General features: G+C 36.6%; 3 protein-coding genes across 3 annotated transcripts; 2 read left to right on the top strand and 1 right to left on the bottom strand.

Annotated features, from left to right (window-relative positions):
- Nucleotides 1-1,193: 1,193 nt before the first annotated feature.
- Nucleotides 1,194-6,291, top strand: prdx5 (peroxiredoxin 5). Its single transcript, XM_028466673.1, has 6 exons — nt 1,194-1,348; nt 2,918-3,052; nt 3,145-3,276; nt 3,360-3,398; nt 3,480-3,544; nt 5,922-6,291. Exons 1-6 carry the CDS (start codon nt 1,262-1,264, stop codon nt 6,025-6,027), a joined length of 564 nt encoding a protein of 187 aa, XP_028322474.1. The 5' UTR covers nt 1,194-1,261; the 3' UTR covers nt 6,028-6,291.
- Nucleotides 6,292-7,663: 1,372 nt separating this feature from the next.
- On the top strand, nt 7,664-11,971 carry banf1 (barrier to autointegration nuclear assembly factor 1). The gene is made up of 3 exons (XM_028466655.1): nt 7,664-7,792; nt 9,211-9,373; nt 10,795-11,971. The coding sequence occupies exons 2-3, from the start codon at nt 9,248-9,250 to the stop codon at nt 10,939-10,941; spliced, it is 273 nt and encodes a 90-aa protein (XP_028322456.1). The 5' UTR covers nt 7,664-7,792; nt 9,211-9,247; the 3' UTR covers nt 10,942-11,971.
- A 1,757-nt stretch (nt 11,972-13,728) lies between these two features.
- Nucleotides 13,729-20,236, bottom strand: gng3 (guanine nucleotide binding protein (G protein), gamma 3). Its single transcript, XM_028466601.1, has 3 exons — nt 20,068-20,236; nt 19,223-19,322; nt 13,729-15,337 (listed from the first exon to the last, which is right to left on the bottom strand). The coding sequence occupies exons 2-3, from the start codon at nt 19,319-19,321 to the stop codon at nt 15,209-15,211; spliced, it is 228 nt and encodes a 75-aa protein (XP_028322402.1). The 5' UTR covers nt 19,322; nt 20,068-20,236; the 3' UTR covers nt 13,729-15,208.
- Between the last annotated feature and the right edge of the window lie 782 nt (nt 20,237-21,018).

Below are 21,018 nucleotides of genomic sequence, written 5' to 3' on the forward strand. Positions count from 1 at the left end.
AGCCGACTCGCCACAGGTGCTAGTTTTTATGAAAGGGGCGGGGCCAACGGTGGTGGTCCATGATGAAAGAAGCCACCATTCTCAGCCAACAGCTAAATTGGATTGTGATAGGCAGGTTTCAACCCATAAAGGGCAGTCATAAAAATCCTCTCGATCTTTATTTTAGATTATTATAATTGAGTTGAAAAGGTCATACCTTCAGCAGAAACGTAGATAAAAAAAAAGCCTTTTATGTTGGCTGTTCTAGCTGGATGTTGTTATGCAAAGTTCATGCACAGAGACAAGCATTTTTATTTATTTATTTTTTTAGTTTTATCACTTTGAATATGAAATAATGCTCTTATTTTTATTATTTTATATTTAATTATCATTTGAGATGAAAAGATAATAGCCAGAGTGTATAAAAGTAGAAAGTGTCTATTTGTACGTGCTATTGGTATGGTTATCAAAGTACTTAGCGTCTTAGGGTAGGGTTAGGTTTAAGGTTACTTTTAGGGTTAGGTTATTATAACTTAATATCGCAATTTTTTTTAGGATTAGGGTTAGGTTACGGGTGAGGTTTAGTCTTAGTCATGCGACCTAAACTGACCAATGACTGACCTATCACGTGACCTAAACTGGCCAAATAGGGGTGCTGCGTACGGATAGAATGTCGGTGTATTGATACTGTCATGTACTGAGTCCGAGTCGTACTGAGACTGTATATGCGCATGCGCGCACATACTCACTACCAGCAAATGAAATTTTGCTTAAAAAAAAAAAAAAAAATTCACATTTGTTTATTTTGTTTTCAAAGTGAACGAACATGTTTTATTAGTTTATTGGATTATGTTAGGGTTATAATCTCAGTATGGAGGTAAACTCAGTACGTGACACCGGCAACCGTACGGATAGCCTCTGCCATAAAAGTATGCTCAAAGTTAATCAAATAAAAGCATGGGTGGTTTTACAACTGCATTTTTGTCCCTTTCCAAAAATATTGTATTGTATCGTTATCGTTAGCGTCGTATTGTATATCGTCCCACCCTACAGTATAACAATATTAATAATTCAAACATGACCTAAATTTCACATATTTCTAACTTCATAGAAGCACTTTACATTGTTTTGTATTGTTTGATTTGGTAGAACTTCCAGGTAAATCACACATGGCTGATCTCAGTGACAGACGGTGCTGCAGCAGCTGCTTTGAATCCCTACTAATAAAGTGCGACCCTGAACGCATCACTCCATTAAAGTGACCGTAGCTGTGTGGAGCAGAATGCTGCGTTTAACGTCCACCGTGCGCAGGAGTTTGGTCTGTGTCCGTCTGCTACACGTCTGTCCGCGGGTCAACATGCCTGTTCAGGTACTGAACCACCTCTAGTCCTGCTGTCTCCCCTCCACCCTGGACCAGGACCAGGTTGTTGTTTTTCTGGGTTACACTGTGAGCTGTTGGTGCGCATTAAGCTAATAACAGGGAAGCTAGGGAGACGCCATGACAGCACAGCGTCTCTGTGTTTGTGTGTTAATGTGTTAGTGATCATGTTCGTCTGCTCACCTGCATATTAACATTACATTCAGTGTAGTTTACTGTCTTTATAGCACAATTGGTGGACTTTATTAGCACGTGGTTCACCTTCACCGTATGTATACAAGTGTCCCATACTTTTTTAAGGACTTCAATTAAATATATATATTAGTGTCAGTATCTAGGTATATTGCATATATTCATGGTGCGTATTTAAGAATGGGTGCCACTTATTTATCCAATGTCATATTATTTTCTTTGCCCTTCGGCCTGGTTATCTTGATTTGTCGCCCTCTAGTGTTCACTTAGAGAATATGAGTATGTTCCCTAGTGGTCACTGACGGAAGTGCAGCAAGGTACACTTGGTTTAACCTAATTAATAGCAATCAGAAATCCAATAGAATACTGGGTGTTTTATTATTACAGCTTGCAAAACAAAAATATTAATCTAAACTTTAACTCGTTTAAAAATGCATATTTCTGATCATGAAAATAAACAGACTCGCTCAGATTTTTTGAAACTCAAAGTATTTATTTTAGAATTTTTTTTTTTTTTTTTTTTTTTTTTTTTCCCCCCCGTCATCAATAGTCATACTTGCTTGTCGCTTAATACATGCTTATCTTGCTCAGGGGTGCAGGGTATAAATACAAAGACTCCATTAAACTAGACTGGTCACTGGTTCTCAAACAGAAAATCCAGTATGAGAAATAGGAAAATGTGAATAAAGCTTCTGCTCACACACACAATTAGCCTGACTGAAGTAGAAGATAAAGTTTATAAAAAATGTTTTTTTAATGGTTAATGTAGCCCACTTTTATGGAAGAATGTATATGCAAAAAATATATATATGTGGTTATTCAACAATCAGTATTTGTTTAGTCCACCAAGCAATATATATATATATATATATATATTTTATTTTTTTTATTTTTTTTTTAAGTAGAATTTATTCACATTTCTCGTGAAGCTTTCAGTATATAAAACACATTTCAGATAATAAGTTTGTATGTCAGCTGATGACAGATGTAGATGACAAATGAGAAAGAAACAAAGTTCTCTGGTCAGCAAAAACACAAGAAACATTCCATATAAATGTCATCTCAGCATGTTCCTGAAGTAATTTCCACAGTAGCAGTTATCGTACACATCCAGACTGTGTAATACTCCAAACCAGAGCATTCACAGGGGAGACATTTTATCATCAATCTTACCTTACTGCATAAAGTTGATGAACATTCCTTTCAAAATCAAATCATACACTGAATATATTTCCAACAAATGTGTAACACAATAAGTTTTTACCATGTGCAGTTATTCTGCATGATTGGGCGTCTTTTTGCTCTAAAAATAAATCGCTGTGTGGAATTGAACAGGAAGTCCTATTTCTTCTTCTCTCCTGTGGTCAGGTAGGGGACCGTCTCCCTGCTGTGGAGGTGCATGAGGGGGAGCCGGGGAATAAAGTGTCCATGGCGCAGCTTTTCAAAGGGAAGAAAGGAGTCCTGTTTGCTGTCCCAGGAGCGTTCACCCCCGGCTGCTCAAAGGTCGGTCCACACATGCTTCGCTCCTGCCTCTCCTCTCTCCGTCTCCCTGACCTTTGCATCTGAAGGCCTGATTATTCACGTCTTCTTTTCAGACTCACCTTCCAGGGTTTGTGCAGCAGGCCGAGGACCTGAAGAGTAAAGGGATAGAGGAGATCGCCTGTGTGTCTGTTAATGATGCTTTTGTCATGGCTGCATGGGGGAAGGAGCATGGAGCAGATGGCAAGGTACAAATTAATTGGAAATATAAAGATGGATGGAAAATGCTGTTTGAAATAATTTATTCAAATTCTCCAATGTTTCTCCTCAGGTCCGAATGCTGGCTGATCCTACCGGAGCTTTTACAAAGGTAAGAATCAATATTTGGTCGATTCTGCTTCTGTTTGAACCCTTTTTCTAAAACTAATTAATTTCCTCTCGTCATGTTTAGGCTGTCGACCTTTTGCTCGATAGCGATCAGATCGTACAAGTTCTCGGAAACAAGCGATCAAAGAGGTGTGTCTCTAACTCGCAATGTGCAGTGTCAAAGGTTTCCATTGTATTAACCCTTCTTCATGCCAGTGATCACACCTTGCTCTTTGTTAGACACAGTAGTTTGTCTGCAGCCGTTGGTAAGATTGTCAAAAAATGAAGTATGGGTTGTTGTTGGGGTGTGTGTGTGAGTCATCATCAAACTATTGTTAAAGAATAAGCCAAAGGGAGTTCAAGTTTTAAGCTAGGGTAGGCGATTTTCTCCAGGTACACTTTAAGTTATTCGTTGAATTTTTGTTAATGTCCTGATAGGAATTAAGATCTTATGAGTTCTGAAAAAGGAATGAAGCAAATCTGTCAACTGTAGAAGCTGTAAATCTGTAATAACTTTAACCAATGGAAAAAAAAAAAACAAACCTTTTTTTTTTTTTTTTTTAAACCAATCACATCTCCCTGTTTGTTCTCAACACCTCATGAGCCCACGCTCAAAGTGTGTCACTGGTGACAGACTTAAAACAGAGTTTTTAGTCATGTTTTTTAACATATAATGAGAAAGTTTAGTGTTTACTTACTGATGAATGAGACATGAGATAACAAAGTTCCTACACAATACAAACGATGAGCTTCGATGCGCAGAAACAGCCCTGCTCGTGCACGTGAGTGTAGGACGGAGCACAGAGGGGAGGGGGGAGGAGGATGAAGGCGGAGCCAACCGGAAAGCGACTTTCAAAATCATGCTAGCTTTCGAAAATCCCCTTCCCTACTTTTAAAGGTCTAGTATTATGCCATTTTTCATCCATCTCCATTTGTTCTAAGAACACCAACAACAGTATTTGAGGTTTATTTTCCCAAACTCACCTGTTTTCTGGAATTTTAGCCTTTTAAAAAGTCACTTTCAGAGCAATTGTAAAAACAGGCTGATTCACGCCCTATTTATGCATATTCACGATTGGCAGCAGAAAAAGTAGAGCAGTTTGCATTTACATACATGGCATTAAAGTATAATATATATTCTGTATTAAACCGCAGTGTTGTTTTACCTGTTAAAGAGGGAGGAGCTCACATTTTAGGAGCCGTGTTTTGTGACGTCACCAGCCAACATGGGCGAAATCCATCTTTGTCTGTTTGGAGCTGACTTTTAACAAAATGTGGAATAACAATAGAGAGAGGAAACATACGTTTTTCAACTTTGTCCCTCTGAATGAGGCTAAAGGGATGTATATCACTGGTGCACAACCATTAGAAAGTGATTTATTTTTTTTTTTTTTTGTTATTCATCTTACCACCCCTTTTAATGCACTTTATTATTATTATTATTTTTTGTAATGCGTGTTTTGTTTAGTTGAAGGGCTAATATAAATGTAAAACTTTGTTGTGCTTTTTTTTTAAAAAAAGCAAAGACTACTGGAATATTTTTTTTTTTTTTAAAATGTCAGAATTTTCAATAAGCATTTACTTTCTTTAAAAAACATGTCTAAAGATGTATCCTAGGCTATTTATGCAATATTGAAAAAAAAAAAAAGTGAAAAACTTAACCGCATTCGATATTTGGTATTCGGCCAAGCGTTTATATTTTATTTGGCTTTGACTTCGGCCGCAAATTTTCATTTTGGTGCGTCCCTAATTTATGGCAATAAAGTACAATATATATTCTATAATAAACTGCAGTGTTTGTTTAAGCTGTGAGATAGTTGGAGAGGGAGGAGCTCACATTCTAGGAGGCGTGTATTAGATTGTCAGGAGGAGGAGTTTCCGGTCTGTGACGTCACCTGCCGGGCAAAATCCAACTTGCCCGTTTGGAGCTGACTTTTTACAAAATGTGGAATAACAAGGGAGGGAGGAAACCGAAGTTTTTCAACTTTGTACCTCTGAATGAGGCTAAAGGGATGTATATTACTGCAGCTAAACCATTATAAAGTGATTTTAAAAAAAAAAAGAAAAGAAAAAAAGTTTTATTATTTTTTTCCATCATACCTCCCCTTTAACTAGTTTGTCCACAGCCAACACAAGCATGATAATGGCAGTAATTAAGCTTGTTTTAAGCTGTTTCAGACTTCACTTTCATTTCTCAAATTGAATAAATATTTTTCGTTTTGAATTGTTTATTTGAGGAATGCATCCAATGGGCATCACATTAAAAGTAGCCTTAACCTGTTATTTCAATGGAGAAATGTATAATGTGACCCAAGATTAGGTTGGGGGATGGGCTCTGTCAATATATTGGTATCTGTTAATATGGAAAATTCTGTGTTTGGCAGTATCAATGTATCAGATATCTGCAAAAAAAAGATGCTGATATCAAACATCCCCATTATTAATGTTTGTTCAGAATAAAACGTCAACGTTGATTTTTTTACATCACTGTTTTGCCCATTGTGTAACAGTCTTTCTGTGGGTGCAGGTACTCCATGTTGGTGGAGGATGGAGTGGTGAAGAAGATGAACGTGGAGCCCGATGGCACGGGACTGACCTGCAGTCTGGCTCCTAACATCCTCTCTGAGCTTTAAACTGATCCATTTATCAAACTGACCTTTGACTTTTTTGGTTTGAGCAGAAGTTGCACTAAAGTCTCCTTTGCAATCTGTTAAGGCTTTTTTTTTTTTTTTTTTTTTTTACCCAAAGTCTGTCCCAGAGGATTGTGGATGCACATTTCAGAAACGGAGAGAAGTTGAATGCGCACGACTGTTACATGTATAGCAATCTCGAAGATATTGCGTAGATATGTATGTTTTCTTGCTCATGAATAAAGCTTTCAAAGACCGTAACTATCATGACTTTCCAGAGTATTTCTATCACAAAATGATGGGAGTTTCCCCAATAAAGTACGATGGACCTGAAAGTTCAAAACACAAAAGAACAATGAAAGTAAAATTCCATAAAGAAGTTAGAACTGAACAATAACTGCAGCAATTTTAAGTATGTATATACAGTATGTAGTTTACATTTCAATGAGAATGTACTCTGCCTATTGAGTATTAGTTTTATCGCTTTGACATAGTTTACAATTTGTGAACATTTTTAACCTCATTACTTTTTGTAGATGTTTTACTTTCATTATGGATTTTGTGTTGTACTTTCAGGGCCACTGTAATAAAGGATTTACAGAAGTTGCCTTCACTGCATAGAAACAAAGCTGAAAAAAAGGAGTTGGAAGGATCTCTTTAATAAAGATCAAAGGATTCTGAAATCCTTATCTTGGGCTTGACTATCAGTAACTCTTTAAAAACACCTGAAAATGATACATCTTGATGTTTCTAAAGAGACTGGGCTGTGCTTTCAGAACAACCAACTACTGTTTAGTAAGATACTGGTTACAACTGAGTTAAAGCTATAATAGATAATCCTTTCACTTGTACAGATTATTAAATGTGTTCACAGTGTCACTTGGGCGACTCACTATCATTAATGTATTTATTAAATGTTAAGCATTATCTACATTGCATATTAGCACTAAAGACAAAACAACTGTAATGGAGCATATTGAATGCTAAAGCTTTGTAACAGCTTAATGGGATATAATCTGGTATGGATTTCCATTGGTCTTTAAGTCATCAGACTTGTCACATGATGCACTTGTTGATTGTTTACCTGCATTTAGCAGTATATAGGCCTACATCTATACATAACTATATTTCAGGGTTACTTGAAAAATATGGATCAGAACTGAAGTTAAATTGGATTTATTGTATTGCTTCATTTATCCTCTTTTCCTGTTTTATTCAGTCACAAGGAGGTGTGGGTGTGATTAAATGGAAGACAGAGCACACCATGGCGAGGACACCTGTCCTTCCTCAGACCAACAAAATGTTATTTCAGTATCTGACACAAAAACATTTGATAGAAATAATCATTTTTATATATTATTAATAATAATGATCATTATTTTTATTTTATTTTATTTTATTTTATTATATTATATTATATTATATTATATTATATTTTATTTTATTTTATTTTATTTTATTTTATTTTATTTTATTTTATTTTATTTTATTTTATTTTATTATATTATATTATATTATATTATATTATATTATTCTGGCCCGTACTCGTTACCTTTAGGTGGCGAAAAAGGGAACTTCTTGTTTGCCAACCGCAAAATGAACCCAAGAAGAAGAAGAAAAAAAAAACTACAGTTGACGTATGACTATGACGTCATCACGCCGGCAGCTGACGTATTGCATTAATGATCTCCAGTTTTGGAAGTGATCGAAGTTGCTGACACACTCTACAGCTAACTGCATTCATTCTCAACTTTAAGAGCTTTATAAGGTATGAACCCAGCCGTGTCTACAATAATGAAACGAGTGTGAATGAGAAAAACTGCTAGTTTTAGGGTATACCGTGTTTAGGCTTTGAAGTTTGTCTGATATATGAGGGCGCCCAAATTTGGACTGATAGTGTAATATGGTCTTATTAATTGACGGACAGCTGAACACGCTGTGTGGTAGTTAGATTACACATGTTTCACTGCATACCTTTAGGCTGTCAGGGTTTATATGTCCCAGCTGTGATGTTGTGAGGCTTAACTTTCGATGCTAACCCTGCTAGCACTGAAATATGTTGCGCGCTCATTTGCAACACTGGTGTTGAATGACGCTGTGGCTAACAGCTAGCTTCTGTTAGCTCTTATCATTCTAACTCTAAAGTGGGCGCATTTCTCATCTGAAAGCCCGTTCATAGATCAGTTCGCAGGCAATAGGAATCGTTAAGTATCTACATTAATTATATTATATAGTCTCTTCCATATGCTACTTTAGCTAGCATCTGCTTAAACCGAAAGTTTAGGGTTCAGGATACTCTCATAAAGCCCATGTTCAGCCCCAAAGTATTAAAAACTCTGGTAAAGATCAATAACAACCTGTGATGTCCAGGCAGCCTATGAGAACAGGCTACTGTAAATATTCATTTTAAGCAACTTCAATGAAGTGCCTGTGTTAATTATTTAAGAAAGACTGCGAGGCTCACACTCAATCAACACGTAGCCTCCGGTCATTAACTAAGCATGGAAGAAAACACATCTTTTTAATAGCTGTTGGCCAACTTATGTTGTTCTGATATTTTTCAACTCCACGTTTTCACTACAGTTTTTGGCTTTTGCCTTTCAATGTCTTGTAATTTTTTCTGTGAGAAATTTTTAATGTTGCTCCAAAGATAAAACATAGGCTGTTGCTATTGGCTCAGACAATCTTGGGCCGTTTCTCAGTCTGTGTACTTGTGCGGACTTGATGGATAGATGATGGAAATTAAGCTTTTTAAATTTACGGGTATCACAGGCGATATCGATATTACACTCTTGATTATTGGCCATATTGCAATATTGATTTCCATACGATATCAGCACAAATCATAGATACTTTTATTTCTTATTTGTTGTAGTGTGGAATGTTAAAAAGGCTTGATGATGTGATATTATTTAGAGAACAATAGTCAGTAACATTACATTAGAATGAGAAAAGACTGATGCATTTATTATTAACCAATGGGTTCCACACATTTTAACCTTAAACATAAGAATATTCTACAATTGATATAATTCTGCACACCAGATATTAGTTGTTAAATATTCTTTTAAAAGCTGCGGCTCCATGACATTTCTATCCTTCTTGGTTTAGTGTGAAATTAAACTGCTGTGATTTATTGACTATTAATAACTCAATGTATTTGCTTGTTCTGTCGTCTCGTTACAGTTCAGTTCCTGGTTAGTTCCCGATCGTAAACGCAGCCATGTCATCGACTTCCCAAAAACATAAAGAGTTTGTGGCTGAGCCCATGGGCGAGAAGGCTGTGAACGCTCTCGCTGGCATTGGAGAAGTTCTAGGGAAAAGACTGGAGGATAAAGGCTTTGACAAGGTAATATTATCATTAGTGAGTAGGGATGTAACGATTAATCGTAAGGCAGTTAAAAATCGATTCATAGGTACCACAGTTCACATCGATGCTCTGAAAATTGAATCGCAGTAAAAAAATTTAAACAGCAGAGGGCGCTATATATTAATCCTTCCAGAAGCGGACGTGACGGGCGGAATCTGCTACTATTTTCTTTCTGGCCTCTATTTACTGTTAAACATGCTCATAGATGATTCTTTACTCCTTTAGCACCGATAGAATATCTAATATTACGTGAATATCTGTAAAAGTCACGTTTTTGTATTAGCTCTGTCTGCTAGCATAGCTTCTCTTCCTCACTGGTGGAATAACTGCATGCCAACCAACCACTGGGTTACCAGCGCCCTCTGCTGGTCTAAACAAATATCTGACGTAAATACAGTAAAATGACTGTTTTTTTTTTTTTTTTTAAAAGTCCAATCGTTAAGGCACAAAATACATTTTCAGTTGCACTTTTAAAAAGAAAAAGAACTATTATGCAGTTTTGAATTGTTTCCTATAGAACCAGAATTTAAATTAATAGGTTTCTTCTTCATTTGTATTATTCCTTTATTTATTTCATTCAAGGTTTATTTTTAGTTAAATTGCATTGTTTTGAAAAGTTTATCAAGGGATTCTTTTGACAATGAAAAATAAAAGGAAAATAGTATAGTATTTTCCCCAAAAAAATAAAGGAATATTTTTCAGTCATTTGTCAACATTCCCATTTTGTAAAATAAATCGTGAGAAAATCGTATCGTGAACCCAGTATCGTGAATCGAATCGTATCGGGAGTTGAGTGAATCGTTACATCCCTATTAGTGAGGATGCATTGCAGCCTCACTATTTTTTAAGGGGTGTTGAAAAAAATTGATTGGGCAATATATTGCGATATTACGTTGCACGAGTCTCGTATCGATTCAAAATGCATCCATATTGATTTAAAAAATTATTAATTTAACCAGTAAAGTCTTTTCCACTTCAGGAGACATTGTAACTGCACAAATAAATGCACTGAAACATGGGCATGTTGACCAGCTTGTGTTTTTGTCAATAAAATCTAAAAAGAAAGTACAAACTTTCTGCATTTATTTGTTAGGCATATACCTCAGTTACGTTTCACTAAAGTCAAAGTTGGTTTAAAAGCCACAGGCAGATTGTATATTATTTTTTTATATTAAGTTGTTGGCACATGGCACGTTAAAGCCAATGTTTGAGTGTAAAATATGCCAATAAAATATATTTCATACATAATGTTCTTATGAATTATAAATATTTTTTTTATCCGAGGCGCGATTATTGCTAGTTGAAGAAAAAAATAAATAAATAAATGAAATAAAATAAAACTTTCCTAAATGTGAATCTGTTTCCATGTCGTCACCGTGTGGTCCCATGTTCCCCCACAGGCGTACGTCGTCCTCGGACAGTTCCTGGTGCTGAAGAAAGACGAGGAGCTGTTCAGAGACTGGTTGAAGGACACGTGTGGAGCCAATATTAAACAACAAGGAGACTGCTATGGCTGTCTGAGGGAATGGTGTGACGCCTTCCTATAAACAATCAAAAGGTGTTTGTGTTTCTGTGTCTGAAGTCCATACTCTACATTACCTCCTCAGTGATCTTCATTTTGAATCTTTTCTGTGTTTATGAACTGACGCTGTGTGTACACTGTTCTTAGAGACATTTGTTTCCTTGGGCTCATGTAGGTAAACTGTTGACTTGTTGTCCTCATGGTAGCTTTAAACAACAATCTGTAGTACTTCTCTAATCAGCATTGACACTCACAGCTGCTAGAACTAACTTGTGATTATTTTCTGCTAAAGGTTTGCTGTTCTAGCTTACCACCTTCTTTTATTCGCACATTTGTCTAAATCTTAATGCCACACGCACTGCTGTTAATGGTTAAAATTTACAGTTCTTGTTCATTTTACTTTAACGCTCAACACAGAATTTGGTTACTTTTCAAACATTTTCCCTAAATTAAGATGTTTTGGGTTGACACACTTCACTTCCTGCGTATATTGATAGGAAACAAACACCTGCACCCTGTTGTTCATCTATTCACTGGTTTTTAATTCTTAGCAAGGTTCTATGTAAGCTGTACTTGTTTTTTTATTTAATCTGTTTCATCATGTAACAGTTTGGCTTTGTGTCGTGTACGTGCATGTTTGCTCACACTCTTGAGGAGATGCTATTTTCTTACGTCTTGTCGAGGATGTGGCCAATCGATGTCAGACCACAAAGCGTTCTGTGCAGAGATGCCAGTTTTTAAATGTCACATGAAGAATACTCTTTTAACATTGAACGAACCAATAAAACATTCACTGCTTGCTCGAAACTTGTTTAAACCTGACAATGGAAATGTGTGTAAATAAAGGTGCCAATGCAACAAATCTAAAGTGTGTCACTCCATTGGTAAACTCTGTATTTTATTAGATCCTTTAACTTTATAGCTGTAAATGTAAAATGCATATATGTTGCTATGAAGAGTAATCATGGTAATATTTATGTATTGAAATACTTACCCCCACTTATAATGTTCACTCAGCCAAAAGTCTTACAGATTTTATTAAATTGCTACTAGAACATGGTTGTTTTTCTAACTGAAATCTCACCTTTCCTCAAAACAATCTGATTGGTTCCTGGTTTAGGTCAAATTATGCATATTAGATGTATTTTAAAGGACTTGAAACCTGAGGTTTATGTTGCTTTTTGCTGTAATACTTCTACTGTAACATGAAATGCCTTAACATGTGCTATAGCTAAACTATTAAAGGTCTGCTGTGAAGAGCTCCAACCATTCACCATACAGATGTTACCATTGTGAACCACTGGCCTACCAGTGTTTCTAACAAATACAAAATAAACATAAGTGCATATCTGATCTAGTTCTGAGTGTATGTTTGAGAAATAATCACAAGGTTGGCTTGAATGGCAAGAGGTTTTATTTCGATGAGTTGTTCATGGTCACTTGTTCTCCACATAAGCTCCTAATGTGATCTTTAAAGGACACCCAGAAAAGAACAATTTCAGAGCAAAGGGATCTGAAGTATTATATATAAAGATGTTTCTCTTAATCTGCACAAACAAAAAGCAGCTTCGACAGGTGTGTCGTCGTTCCAAAAGCCAATAACTAATAGAATGGCCCGTGTATGCTTTGATCAAAATTCAAAAATTAGGATTAAAATTTAAGGCATTTTACTTCAAATGGATTGAAAAGGGATTAAAAAAAACCTACACATTTTCATTTTGTTAACTAGAATGAAAATGTTAGCAGTTTTTCACATTCTGTGTTTTCAATGTAAAATTGGGAGGATGGTGCTCGGCATTACGGCTTCCAAAATTCAGCTGAAGCATGTGTTTAAAGATTAATGACAGCAGTTCAGTCTATTAACCCTCTTTAGCATATTTGGTATGTTTTGATGTTTTTGGGACGTTTAGTAGGTAGTTAAGATCTTTAAAAGCTAAAGACCAAGTCAAAAACCATGGTGTTCAGATTGACTCAGATCTTACATTCAGCAGTCAGATTAAATTTATCACAAAAACAGCTTCTACCACCTAAAGAACATCTCCAGACTGAAAGGTTTAATGACTCAGAAAGATCAGGAGAAACTGGTCCATGCTTTTATCTCCAGCAGACTGGACTATTGTAATGGCTCCCAGTCAGCCTCAGAATAGACTTTAAAGTTCTGCTGCTGGTGTATAAATCTGTGAATGGGTTTGGTCCAGAATACATCAGTGAGATGTTAGTCAGGTATGAACCCAGCAGGTCTCTCAGATCTATGGACACAGGTCAGATAGCGGAGCCCAGAGTTCACAGCAAACATGGTGAAGCTGCTTTTAGTTGTTATGCTGCAAAGAAGTGGAACAAACTGCCAGCGGAGCTGAAGTCAGCATCTAATGTGAACATTTTTAAATCAAAGTTAAAGGCACTTTTTTTCTCTACTGCGTATGATTGAGAGGGAGATTTTTGGTCATGTTGTTGATGATTTTAATTGATTTCACTGATGATTTTAAATGTTCTTATTGATTTTAAGCTGTTGTCTGTTGTACTTTTTGATCATGTAAAGCACATTGAGTTGCCTTGTGTATAAAATGCACTATACAAATACATTTGCCTTGCCTTACCTTAAGTCATTTGAATAGGGAAAGACAATGAAATGGAAATTCTAAGCATCTCCACATGAACAGCATGGCAGTCATACATTTTTGTTTTTAGATTAAAAATAAAATTAAAACAACTGTTTTTTTTAAAAAAAAAAAAAAAAAAAAAAATAGTTCACCCCCTCTTGATGAAGAAAAATGCCTTTAATTTGAACAAAAAATCACTCATTGTCTGTGTGTTTTTTTTTTTTAAATGTTCTTTTTCGGACGGAAAATCCAATGACCAAAACATACACTGACCAGGAATGACAGATTTTCTTGTTGTGTTTTCTGCTCTGAAAGTTAAAAGATTAGGTAAAACATGTGTGCACTTAAAGTTTCATATATATTATATTGTTGAAATTGTTGCTTTTATCACTAGGCTGATTTGGCTTTGATGGCTTTTATGTATATTTTAAGGAGTATTGGAGCCATGCTTGGAAAATGACAAGTTTGGAAAATGAAAAAGCCAAAATAATAGAAAAGCCACTTCAAACAAAAAAAATGCTTATCAGTTTTGACAAATGATAATAAAAAATTCCATCTTAATTTAAAGTGTAACTTGTGATGATTGGAGCTGGAGGCCATCGTCGCTAACTCGGAGCATGTGCTGTCTCTACACCCTGGACAGGACCCTGGTCCATCTCATGGCTAACAGACATAATCACAGTGGCACACATTCACTGGTTAGTTAGACACTCCAAAGAACCTAAAACATGTTTTGGAGAAGATGCAAATTTAACACCAAAACAGTGGCCTGCAAGGAAATAACCTCCAAACATGAAAAATCAAACCTTAAACTCCTCAACTTAGTCATCTTTTTCTTGAAACTAGGTCCTTTACCCCTCAAAATAGGTTTTTATGCACAGCCCTAATAGTCATAGTGTATATTAAAATGTTTGCCTGTGTAGCACTGAGCTAGAACATCTCAATTTGACGTTGATCAGATGCTTAGAATTGGAGATTTCACAGTAGCACCTATGCACACACGCACACACACACACACGCACGCACGCACACACACGCACACAAACAATTACAAAGAAATAAAAGAGATGCACAAATCCTAAGCTGATTGACACCACTAAGCCCACTCCTAAACAGCTGGAATCATCAGACACAAGTAACAGCCAAAACAAAACAAAGAGAACAACACAACAATGGTTCAGATCCTAGAAAAGATCTCAGGGAATCTTTGGGTTGGAAATACGGTAATCAATAATCAATAATGAAATGTCCGATATTAGTTTGTCCTCTGGGATGTTTGTGAGACTAATCAGACACGAAGCACCACCTTAACCCAAAGTAATGGAGAAGGACTAACCTTACTCGTGTTGTCTTGGTGAACATGACATGTATGGTTTCAGTCACACAACGATGATGATGATGATGATGATGATGATGATGATGTGTGGTTTATTTTTTGTGTGTGTGTATATTTTGTTGTCTTTTAATCTTGTACTTTTACTCTGGATGTTTAGGCTTTGTTTCCTTCTCTAAAATTGAGACAAAAGTCATCAGTTTGAGAATTTAGATCACGTATTGTACATCGGCAGCTTTTATGCAAGGTTACTATTGTACATCAATGTCCTATTAAGATTGGGAGTACTTGTACACACTGTACATACATGTACACACTGTACAGTTGTACTTTGATTCAACAGCGATCCCTGATTGGTCTCAAAGCAGAGCACAGAAGAACTTCTTCTCCCTGAAGGGGTTCTCTGAGGTGGGCACGGGGGTGATCAGGGGGTCGTCGCAGGCGTGTGCGTCGCAGTACGCCATCAGGTCGGCCGCTGCCTTTGACACCTGGGAATAGACATTAATACGTTTTATAGACACTGACAAGCTTGTGTTTTCCACAAACTCATTTAGTGCATTAGCCACATAGCCTACACATGAATTTGATTTCTTACAAATAATCAGGGGTGTCCCGATTCGATACTGATATCGAATATTGGTCCGATATCAGCCAGAAAACAAATATCGGATTTTATTGGACTGCACTAAAATCTTTGATATATATTCAATTGTAGAATACTGTAGATATTATGTTGAAGGTTAAAATGTATGTCACCAATTGGCTCAGTGTTTCTCATACTCACCTACCATACTGTTGCTGACTATTGTTCTCTGTTTGAGTAACATCATCTAGACTCTTCTAACATTCCACACGACAAAATAAGTAATAAAAGTATGTATGATTTTTCTGATATCGTATCGTATCGATATAAGTATCGGCCAATACGCAAGGCTGCAATATTGGTATCGTATTGGAAGTGAAAAAGTTGTGTCAGGACATCCGTACAAAAAGAAAATACAAAATATTTCCTTGGAAAAATATATATAAAAAAGTGCAGCAGAAAACACAAAACAAGAAGCAGGAGGTGATAACGAACAAAGTTATTGCTCTTCATTGTAATTGTATAACAAGTATGAATAACATAAATATATTACAAAGCTTTAGGTTGAACAGATTATGACCTGTATCTTTCTGCCACATGCTGTTCAGTTCTAAGCTTTAGTTTTGTGTCACTCTTCATAAAATATTACACAAATTAAAAATTAGAATGTACTTTGACTGAAGAATTCCTGTGTTATAATGTCATTTTTACAAATATCTGTGTGCTGAATTAGGTGATGCTTTGTATGTTTGACATTTGTAATCTTACTTTAAAGAGTAAATCAACTTTAAAAGCACTTTTTTCTGCTGAAAAGTATTTGGGAATGAAGTAGTGTTATTGATTGATTCTTGTCCAACTATTGAGATTTTAGTATTTTGTTGTAAAAATGTAAGAATAACTGCCCTCTATGGGTTGAAACCAGGCCATTATAACAAAGTTTTTGCTATTGGCTGAGAATGGTGGTTTGTGACGTTTTGGTGGCTTCTGACGTCACAAATCAGCACTGTTGGCCCCGCCCCCTTTTATAAAAACTAGCACATGTCGACTCCGCAAACTGTGTTGAGCAGGTTGGATTGAGAGAATGGTGAATAGAGAGGTATAGAGAGTATTGAGTTAGCATAGCATAGATTGTTCTTTGGAGAATTTATAGTATAGACTTGGGCGTGTCTTAACTGCTCCAGTAGCCCCACCCATTACCTCAATTTTAATTTCCAGCCTCGACGCACGTCAGCTAAAAGCTCTTTTTTTAGTTACTCTTAGTCACTGCGACAACAAAGGCAACATTAGCATTTTTGCATAATCTTAAACACAACCCAGATACATGTTAGTCCATCACTGTACTTTGTTGGAAATTCATTATTATCGTCCGTATATTTGTGTTGCAATTGATGACAAAGCTAGTCTTAACATTAGACAAAGTCACCTTAAGGTTAAGTAATCGTTTAGAATCCAAATAGGATTTTGTTTAAATAGAACGAACGAGTTTGCATGTTCTCCCCATGCATTCATGGGTTTTCTCCTGGTACTGCAGTTTCAAAGTCATAGTCTTTTGACTAAAACGCAACTTAGCTTTAGTTTACATTTAGTCATCAGAACTATTTCAGTTATATTCTAGTTTTTGTCAACTAAATGACAATAAGATTGTAGTCCATTTAATCTGATGCAGATATAGTCGACTAAAATACAAAGCATAAGGGTTTATGCGTTTTCTAAAGCTTCATTAACCATTTATCAACCTGATATGAAATGGTATTAACCATGTTCGTCCCGCCTTCCATGTAACAAAAGTGGTTTTGATTGAATAGCTTCCAAAAAAGAAACTTAGTTGTGATGGGATTTTGTAACCATGTGAACATAACAGTTTAGTTTTTATTAGTCGACGAAAATAATTATATTTTGATTTAGTTTTTGCTCACATGTATTTTTTTTTAATTACTCAATCTTGTCGTTTAAAGATATAGTTGACATACAAAACTGTAATCAACAATAATAGATCCAACATGAACGTGGCCTCGTTTATACTTTCATGTATAAAGGATATCAACAGTATGGAAGGCATCAACAATATCCAAGCAATAAGTAACAGATATTAGTCCCTGCAGAAGCTCCACCTGAATGTCCTTGATTTTTTAAAACCAATTTTTATTCAATCTGGAGGAAAATTGTGGAATGATTTGAGGGAATTTGCTGATTTTAGGAAAAATTGAGAGTTTTTTTCTACAATAACTTCCATCATGTGATATAAGCATGGGAAAACTGTGACTCCCTGCAAATACTGTGGAGTTTCAATGAATTTGTGTATTTGTAGGGACTGAATTAGTTGGAAATTTACACAATGATTAATGTTATTTCCGTTATTTTTCAATTTCTCTTGCAGGTCAAATTGTTTGGTCTAAAGCACTGGTGTCAAACTTATTTTTAGTTCAAGGGCCAAATGCAGACCAGTTTGAGCTTAATTGGGCCACAGATTTTAGGTGGGAAAAAGAGCAAAGTCAATATTAATATGCCGTCATTTGCACTTCCACGTATTAATGATAAAGTATGTGAGTACAGTATATCAGTCCCTGCAGGGTCTTTACTTAAATTTACCAGATTGTGGGAATTTGGTGACATTTTGTGGAATCATTTCAGAGAAATTGATCAGATTTTGTAAAAAATTGAGAGTTCTTACAACAGTTTGAGATAAACAATGACTGCCGTCATCATGTGATATAAGAAACGGAAAGCTGAGCTCTGCAAATATTGTCGATTTTCATTGGATTTTTGTATTTGGAGAGGCTGAGATATTTACAACTAAATTAGTTGGTAATTTACAAAATATTTCATGTTAGTTTTACTTTCTCGAGCGTGCCGAATTTGGCCTATGGGCCTTAAGTTTGACACACGTGCTCTAATACATGTTTTAAACTCTGGGACTACCAACAGAAAACCTATACACAGAATGAATAAACATCCACACTATACTCAATAATAATATAGGCAGTGGCTATTTGTGTATCAATATACCGACATTCTATCCGTACGCAGCGCCCCTCATTGGCCAGTTTAAGTCACGTGACTAAGACTAAACCTAACTGTAAAAATTGTTGCGATATAGCGTTATAACCTAACCCTAAGACACTACATACGCGTTCTTTGGTAAACGTACCAATAGCACCAAGGGTTGTCCGTACGGTAAATGTACAAATAGACACTTTCTAATAATAATGGCTTGGATTTATATATTTATATAGTGCTTTTTTCTATGATACTCATATAGAAACCATTATTCATTCACACCAGTCACTCAAATGAATCATACTGGTGGAGGTCAGCTACATTGTAGACACAGTTGTCCTGACTGACATGAAGCGTGGCTGCCATTTTGTGCCTACGGTCTCTGTGACCACCACCAACATTCATGCACAACTCATACCCATTTATACAAGGCAACGTGGGTAAAGTGCCTTGCCCAAGGACACAACAACAATGACTCAGATAGAGGCGGATTCAAACCCCCAACCCTTGGGTTATTGGACAACCCACTACCACTGATCCACGGTCTTACCTGCACTTAAACATAGAGCTATCAAGCCCACTCCACATCAGTGCCAAACTAAAGCCTAAAAAAAGGGTTTCAGACACACTGTAGCTACGTTGACTTGCATCATTTCCACACATGTGGGCAGCAGGATGTAACCTATGATCTGAGCCACACAGGCTTTCATTGGTGCTGGTTTCAGCACCAATGGTTTCAGGGTTTGTTTCCAGGGTTTGGTCACCATTTTGTCCCTGCGTTGCTTTGTCTCACCTTTATCCTGCAGAAACTAGCCTCAATCTTCAGCTGCTCCACCAGTTTTCTGGCCTGTCCGACGCTCATGGTGCTGTTCACTGGGGTGTCTCCTTTCATTCTGAACACACACAACACAGCAACAGATGCACACTTTGATTAAAGCAACTCAATAGAAACACAATTAGGACATTTTTGCAGCTTTTTTTTTTTTTTTTTTTTTTTTTTTTTTTTGACTGCTTTCTTTGTGGTTTTGGAGAAATCTAAAGCTTTACTTTAAATAAGTGTTTTTTTTTGTGTGAAAAGGAGACACAATTATTGATGAGAAATGTAAAATCTGATTTAATGAAACAATTATTATCATATAGAGTTTGGATTTTAACTGACTTTTTCATAGCTGATTATTGATTGTGTTGTCAAATATGAATAAAAATGGCCTAATTATTGCTCAAACTGAGCTAGTTTCTACTACAATGCCAACATGAGACAAAGAAGGCCTTAGATGTGCAGTATATGTACATCTAATATCATTGAACCAGTATAGCAGATCAATTCAGAAAACTGGGAATCGAACAGAAATACATGAATGTCATCCAATTTTTGTTTGTATTTTTTCCACCATCATGGCCCACAGATTCCCCTCCTCAGACAAGAATGGTTACTGAAATGCATGATCATCACATATGCACCACATCCATATGATTTATTTTAATATACATCTATAACTAGCTGAGGATTGGAAAAAAGGGAGTCAGATGTAAAAAGGATGACCAGATCTACATGGAGCCTCCAGACCTTTACCGTTGTCTCTCCTCCTTCTTCTCCTCCTCCTCCTCCTCCTCCTCCATCCCCCTTTTCCTCCTTACCCGTTTTAAATATTCCTCTCCTGGAGCGATCTTCTCCTCCTCTGCTTCTTATGGCCTCTCTGAGTGTGATGTGATGTTTGGTGGTATCAGGATGGACCCCACCCCTCACAGACAACAGCCTGGATGGCACCCTGCTCTGTGCACTGCAATTCTGCCACAATGAGCTCTGAATGTGTGGAGGATGGAGATGCCCCCCCCACCCCCACCCCCACCCCTCTCCCCCCCTCCCTGCAGTAAGTGGTACTGGCCAGAGATGGCGTTTCAAATTGGATGGATTGTACCACATTTGTGCTTTGGAAATTAGGAACAAATACAAATGACGTGTGTATTTGAGGTGTGGGTGTGAAACAGCAAAGCTTAAAGGTTTGAATATTAAACGAGATTCACACATAGTTTATACAGTAAAGTCTGTGTCTGTATTTCTGGTGCTCGTGCTCTCCTCTGTTGCTATGGGGACTGCTGCAACCTAGTGTCCTGGTTAACGTTCAGCTATTCGGTGATTTAAGGTCTTATTCAGGCTGGAATTTTCTCAACACAACAGAAATGAACATATAATGGTTTAATAGAAATAGCAGGAAAAATAAATCAACTGAAATAAGACGTATTTATTTGGTATAGGTTTTCCTGTACAAACACCCTGCAGGTGGAGGAGATACGCCTGTTAACATGCACTTCCGTATTGCCATTTCTAGTTCATGCTCTCTATTAAAAAAGGCTGGTACATTCCGTATAAGAGTCAATGTTGTATTCAATATAGTGCTACAGGGGTTTAATAGAACCATTTTTTTTCGTGTAACAGTCTGAAAATATGTCGGACGCGGTCTTTTCTCATGTTAAGAAACGCAGGCTTTAATGGCGCCACGTTACTGTTGGATACCCTGTGTTTCCCAGAAGTGAAAAATCCTCCATTTTTACCATCTCTACAACCGTGGCAGCTTCGCGTTTTACCTG

This window comes from Gouania willdenowi, chromosome 14 (assembly GCF_900634775.1).
Source record: "Gouania willdenowi chromosome 14, fGouWil2.1, whole genome shotgun sequence".
NCBI classification, from domain to species: Eukaryota; Metazoa; Chordata; class Actinopteri; order Blenniiformes; family Gobiesocidae; genus Gouania; species Gouania willdenowi.